The sequence below is a fragment of the Cibotium barometz genome, chromosome 36 (assembly GCF_041138505.1).
Source record: "Cibotium barometz isolate CiBa-2024 chromosome 36, ASM4113850v1, whole genome shotgun sequence".
Lineage (NCBI taxonomy): Eukaryota > Viridiplantae > Streptophyta > Polypodiopsida > Cyatheales > Cibotiaceae > Cibotium > Cibotium barometz.
The window spans coordinates 21,364,969-21,371,581 of NC_141081.1; the positions used below are offsets into that span (position 1 = coordinate 21,364,969).

At 38.6% G+C, this 6,613-nt stretch overlaps 1 protein-coding gene across 1 annotated transcript; it reads left to right on the forward strand.

Moving 5' to 3' along the window:
- Positions 1-389: 389 nt before the first annotated feature.
- On the forward strand, positions 390-3,325 carry LOC147617615 (protein trichome birefringence-like 14). Its single transcript, XM_086775902.1, has 4 exons — positions 390-654; positions 1,149-1,193; positions 1,538-1,736; positions 1,822-3,325. Exons 1-4 carry the CDS (start codon positions 456-458, stop codon positions 2,681-2,683), a joined length of 1,305 nt encoding a protein of 434 aa, XP_086632028.1. The 5' UTR covers positions 390-455; the 3' UTR covers positions 2,684-3,325.
- The last annotated feature ends 3,288 nt before the right edge of the window (positions 3,326-6,613 follow it).

Consider the following 6,613-nt stretch of genomic DNA (forward strand, 5'->3'; position numbering starts at 1 on the left):
ATAACAACTGCTTGTTGCCACCCCCTCTAGGCTCTCTCTCTCTCTCTCTCTCTCTCTTAATATCAAACTCTTCATTAACCCCTAAAAAGTGCATGAACCCCTGCAACCATCACAGTCACTCCCCTCGCATTCTCACCACGTCGCAATGTCAACCTTCATAACTGCCATCTCTCTCACTCTCTCTCTCTCTCTCTCTCTCTCTCTGTGTGTGTGTGTGTGTGTGTGTTCTTCATAGACCCCTAAGCACCGCATTAATTACCCTCTAATCTCTCCTTATTTAATCCAATCCCAACGTTGCCCATTTCTCACCCATTTCTGCAACGTCTCATTGACACTGTGCTCAGAAGGAACCCATCGATTTCCCCCCCCCCCCCCCCCCCCCCCCCCCGGCCCCCCCTCCCTTCTTTTCTCTTAATTTTTGTGCCCAATAGTTGCATAATTTTGGGTATTTGGAGATGATTAAAGAGCTTAATCACAACAAAGGTGATGCAGCAGAAAAGTTAAGGCCTTGGTTAAGAGCAGGAATGATGCGTTTGCTGCTAGTGATTCTTATTACCGCATGTACCCTTATTGCTGCCTTCATTCCCACCACTAGCTTAGCTTTCTTCTGCACAGCCAACCGTGACAGACCATTGGAGCTTCTAACCACAAACAGTAAGCATCCAAAGTCTCTTCCCTATCACATAATAATTAGGGATTTTTAAGGAATAAGTAAGTATGATTTTAATCTCTCTTTAATAATGCAAAATGGATGTTCGCCTTGTTTTGATTATTTCTTTTGGATGCAAATCTAACCCAAATTAGGGATTAGTGATCAGTATCTAATGCTTTGAGTTAGCTTTCGATGATGGATTGTACGACATATATATTTTACATTTGATTACGCATTTTTTATGTCAATTTCTTTTGGTGTTTTAAATTGGGTTTATATATGTATAAAAAGCCAAAGTTTGATTTTTTTAATTTAACTAATAAATAGTTGTATGAGGAGTTCTCCATCACATGTGAAAAAACTGTACAGAGGTTAACTGGATCTTCTGTAACACTCACTTGGATAAAGAAATCATAGTATGTATTCAATGCATGCATATGCTTTGCTTCCCATTGTGGATTGGATTGGTGATTAATCCATGATTTTGCCGCTGCAGGAGATCCGATTCACGACGACATCTCTGCCGTAAAAATTGTAGCAGGTGATTTGTTCTCCCAGTTGAGCTAGTTTTGAGATTCAAACAAAAAAGGAAAAATGTTGATATCATTATGGGCTTGTTTAGTCTAATTTGAGATGATAAAGGTTTTCTAAATGACACACAAATTTGTGTGGCTAGCATGTCCTGGGTTTTTGTGTGGAGGCATTATTAAAACTTGCAAGAATTATAAAATAAACTTTTATGAACATCCCACATATCAAGCTAATCTTTCTCCATAGTAGTATCAATTCATTCTCACAAGAAGGTTTAGAAATCCTGATATGGTTCTTTTAATCTAAAACTATGCATTTATTTATCTTTGATTTCTTTTTTTGTTCGCTTTTCAGGCTGTGATTACACAGTGGGGAAGTGGGTCAAGAGTGAGATTAAGCCTCTCTACTCCGGAGACGCCTGCAAGCAATGGCTGGCAGGCATGTGGGCTTGCAGGCTGATGCCAGGCCGGCCCAACTTCGACTACGAAAACTATAGATGGCAACCTGATGCATGTGATCTACCTGTCTTTGATAGCCTAGAATTTCTCTCAAGGTAGGCATCCTAAGAACAATATAAGGGCTAAGATCATGTGCTTTCATGCCTTTGGGTTTACCATGTTTGCTTCTATTTTTTACAGGATGAGAAATAAGGTCCTCGCCTTCATTGGAGATTCTATAGGACGACAACAGCATCAGTCTTTGATGTGCATGCTCACTGGTGGTAAGGATGATGCCGAGGTAGAAGATGTGAGCTTATTGTACGGCCTCGAAAAGCCTCCTGGATCACTGAGGGCTGATGGAATAGCACATAGATTCTTGGAAACGAACACCACATTAATTTACTACTGGTCTGCAAGCCTGTGTGACATCCAACCCCTCAATAAAACTGACACATACACACACTATGCAATGCATCTTGACCGGCCGGTCATGTTTCTGCAGAAGTTCATTGCTATAATGGATGTTGTGGTCTTGAATACCGGCCATCACTGGAACAATGGAAAGATAAATGCCAATAGATGGGTGATGCATGTTGACGGGCAGCTAACCACGGACCCTCGATTCAGAGACATGGGTTTTGCACGCAACTTTTCGCTTGGCAAGATTGTAGCATGGTTGGATGATCAGATAATGCTTAACAACACAAGAACCCAGATCTACATGAGGTCTCTCTCTCCACGGCATTTTTTTGGAGGGGAGTGGGATTCCGGGGGTCGGTGCGATAACAATCTGGTTACTGTGGAGGAGAAAAACATCACAGGTCAGGTGGCAGTGGACCCCATAGCCGAGAGTGCTGTGTTCGGTACGAAGGTGCATTTGCTCAACATTACCTACATTTCACTATTCAGAGATGAGGCTCATATCTCAAAGTACCGGCCAAACCAGAGTGGCCAGGACTGCCTGCACTGGTGCCTCCCAGGGGTACCTGATGTATGGAATGAGCTACTGTATGCCAAGCTATTTTTTGATCATGGGCAGACTTCTCATAGCACATCATGAGATGTGTGAAGGTCCTTAGAGACCCTTAACTTCTATATCTAAGTTAAGTGAGATGCATGCTAGATGCGTGGTCGAATAAGATGATGCAAGAGGTATGCCATGAAAGGATCAATGAAGATGTGATCATAGATGCATAGTGTTGGGCTGCTCTAAGGCCGCGCCTTCCATGAGATCCCAGTGACGAAGAAAAAAGGAGACTGGAAGCCCGCCCACTCCCAAGCACTCAAATAGAGCACTTCCATTTCTGAATAATCCCTCTCTTGAGGAATGGAGTTGGAACTTCAAAGAAGGTTACGGTGGGAGTCGGAACTTTGTAGAATACCTTTGGCATGCATGCTTTGGCAAGCAGTGTTTATTCCCTTTACAGTGCAATAATGCTCACTTTTTGCATGAGCAAAGCAGCATTACACTAGGATTGCATTTCATTTTGGGAAAATTATGTTAGAGATACTCCTTGTGAAAAGGTGCTAATGGAAACCATGGCCACAACAGAATGCACCAACTTTAAGAGAATTACACAAACATTGCACACATTGTTTTCTTCAAAATGGTTAACAAAGGAGGTGTCTGGGGTCACATCAGTGCCTTGCCAATTCATGACACAATGGACAATATGTTGTTAACCTCCAGAAAGACTGCAAATCTATCAAGTTTTTTTCTTTTTCATTTGCATTACAATTACGAGAGAGAGAGAGAGAGAGAGAGAGAGAGAGAGAGAGAGAGAGAGCGCGCTCACACACACACACACACACACACAAAACCCACATAGATGCTATGCCAAGAGATTCAAGACTGTTGCAAGAAGGATCAAGCCATGAGCCTTCGTCAAAGATTGCAGAGTTATCACTAGCAATGGCTCTCTAAAATATGGCACCAAAATGTTTTTTTTTTTTTTGCATTTCCATTAAATATATTTTGTGAGATTTTCAAGAATAAGAGTATTTTTCTAAGGTTTCATTTTAGTATGTAATGATTAATGCTTGAAAAAGTCAATGAAATGATCCTCCTCCATATCCTCTCTATTCAAGGCAATGAAATGATGACCCCCATATGTTTTCTATTTGCATGCACTCACCCCTCCGTATCCTTTCTATTTAAGGCAATGAAATGATGCCCCCCTTCCCCCTTCCTTTCCCCAAGCACCAATGGCCTTCTAGTAATACAGTTATTTGTTTGGCACAACTTATTTCTATGCAAATTGTAGAGGCATATAGTATAGTGAGATTTATTTTTAATTTTTGGGATATTAAGATTTTTTTTCCTACCACAACTTATTTCTATGCAAATTGTTGGTACATATAGTATAGTGAGTTTTTTTTTTGGATAGATATTATATTATTGGGTTCAAACTCAGGTCCCCTGTTTGGCAATATTATATATTATAGGATTCCATCTATTAGACACTTCCATGATGGACAAGAGAGCCATGAGGAATGGGCATTTTTAAAGGTATAATTGGAAATGTGAAGGGCTCCATCTATTACACTTCTTCCCCCCTTTTTTAGGTACCAACTGAAATTGTGAGGGGCAAGGGATGACAAGAGAGACTTCTTATCCATGAGAAATGGGTATGGGAGATTTTCCCCTTTTCTTCAGGTGATCTGTGATGAAAAGGCTGATGAAAAGGAAGGTGTTCATCAGCAAGTGTGTAAACCCCCTTGAAGTCAAGATTTTATGGTCAACAATCAAAATGAGAAAGATAGACCATGGAACATGGGAAAAGCAACATGGAATTTTGGCAATACATGTGAGATGGCATTCCAAAAAATGCTGAGAATTAGAGGTAGCCACACTAGCCTTATTGAATGTATACTGAAGCATGATTGTCTCACAAAGGATTTGAAGAAGGGCTGAAAATTGGTTGAATTAAGATCTAGATGCAAAAGGGAGGGCTAGTTATGTCTCACATGGGCCCCATATGCTAAAACCTAGATTGAAATGCACAACTTTTTATCACACTAAGAGGGAGGCATTTGATAAGTTGTGTGCACGAACCAAAGGAGCAAAGCAAGTGTGTAAGTGCAAAACAAACCCTTAGATCCATTGTATTTTTTGACATGGTAAAATAATAGCTCTCATAAGAAACACTTGGGCCTCAAAACATAACCTTAAGAACATCACCTATTAAGAAAAAGTAGTATCTAACAGAATTTATGTGCTAACATTGTGTCCATAAAAACAATGATGACTACAAAATCTAGCAAGATGAAGAGGTAAAACATGAACACGTAAGCTTATTAGGTATGTACTATCACATTGCTCACAAATATAGGTGAATAGATTATCACCCTTCATCTACTAATGGTAAACATTAGCCAAATAGGCTAATAATAAATTCCATTTCATCTTGGTGCTACATCTTTGTTTATGTAAGTTAGGAATGGAGACAAAGAGTGTAAGGGCTGTCCAAGCAGAATCCTCTTGAAATAATCTCAATAAACATGGAGGGAAAAATTTATACTAATTTAAAACAATTTAGTTTTCTTATAATAACATGGGAATCATTCCTTTTTCTTTTGCATTACCTTGCAAATGTTAGAATTTAGTACTACTTTAAATTTTTATTCCCTACAATTTACAAGGTAAAATCTTTGAAAAGAGCACTTCTTTACTTAGACTCAACATGTACAAAACAACTTCTACTTTTTGTCACCTAGTCTAATAAAAAACACTAACATCATGTCTTAAAAGTATTTAGGAAAAGTACTTCATTTATGAAAAGCACTATCATCATGTCTTTAAAGAAATCCTTCATTTTAGGATCCCTAGGTTAGCTTACATAAAGCGAAAGCATAAAGGTCTTAGTATAATCTTTTTCATTTGTGAGCCTCATAGGTAAGCTCATAAGATTCATACAAAAAGTAAAGTGTTAATACTAGAACTTCAAGCTTAAAAGCAAAGTGTTAATGCTAGAACTTCAAGCTTGACATGTGCATGACTTCACCACTTACCATGGTCCTTTGATGCATGTAAAATTTTTTCTATATGTTTTCCATCCAAAAGAAATGTAACTAGTTGTATAATTGTTAATACATTTTCCACCTAAAAGAAAAGAGGTATGACCTTTCAAAGTAAGATATTTGCACTCGAATTGCAAAAGAGATGGAGAACAACACTATACTACTAATGTTTTTATACAACAAATTAAATTAAACTACACACCTATGTGCTCTAGTGAAACGATGTTTAATAATTAATCTAGAATTGTTGAGAGAAAGGATATATGCTAGAGAAAGTTAGGGTGTGGTGTAAAGAAAAGGTGGAGTTCTATGAAATGGAAGGAAGATAATTGGGTGTGGATGTTTAGCAACCTTACTCTCTCTATATTGCCTCTATATATTGTGTTTGGGTTGTGGGAGTCCTCTACATTCAACATGTGGTAGGTGAAAACTGGGTGGGAATATCATTTTGCCTCCATTAGATTAATTTATAAGAGACCTTCGATTGTGATTTTGAATCCCATTCAAAACCATCTAGGTGCTTATTTAAGCCCCACAAGCCAAGGACATAATGTTTTAGAGTAAATTCCACCTATTTTATGTATGTAAAAACATGATCAATCAACAAAAATCATGCTACCTAATTGTTGGAAGTGTTTGTGTGTGTGTGTGTGTGTGTGTGTGCTGGCAAGAGTGGTATAGCATGCACACCCATGCATGTATACACACATGCACAAGTGTGAATGTACGTATACATAGAATGAGCCACGGTTTGAATTCATTTCCATTGCATACACGGGACACAAAATGTGCCAAGGTTTGAAATCATGTCGATTGCTAGTGGGTAGCATGATATGGTCCCTTTACCACTTAAGAAAGACCATATATTCTTTTTCCTCCTACCAAGGTAAAACATAAGAGGCCAGTATCATGGCAATAATATATATAGAAAGGTTAGCAAATATATTTATAATGAACTTTAAAGTATAAA

What these genes read in the sequence shown, in the direction of transcription:
- LOC147617615 (XM_086775902.1), top strand. Translation starts at nt 456, where the DNA reads ATGATTAAAGAGCTTAATCACAACAAAGGTGATGCAGCAGAAAAGTTA. An exon ending in GGAGCTTCTAACCACAAACA is followed by an intron (nt 655 to 1,148) that starts GTAAGCATCCAA and finishes TTGCCGCTGCAG; the next exon opens with GAGATCCGATTCACGACGAC. An exon ending in AGCCTAGAATTTCTCTCAAG is followed by an intron (nt 1,737 to 1,821) that starts GTAGGCATCCTA and finishes TATTTTTTACAG; the next exon opens with GATGAGAAATAAGGTCCTCG.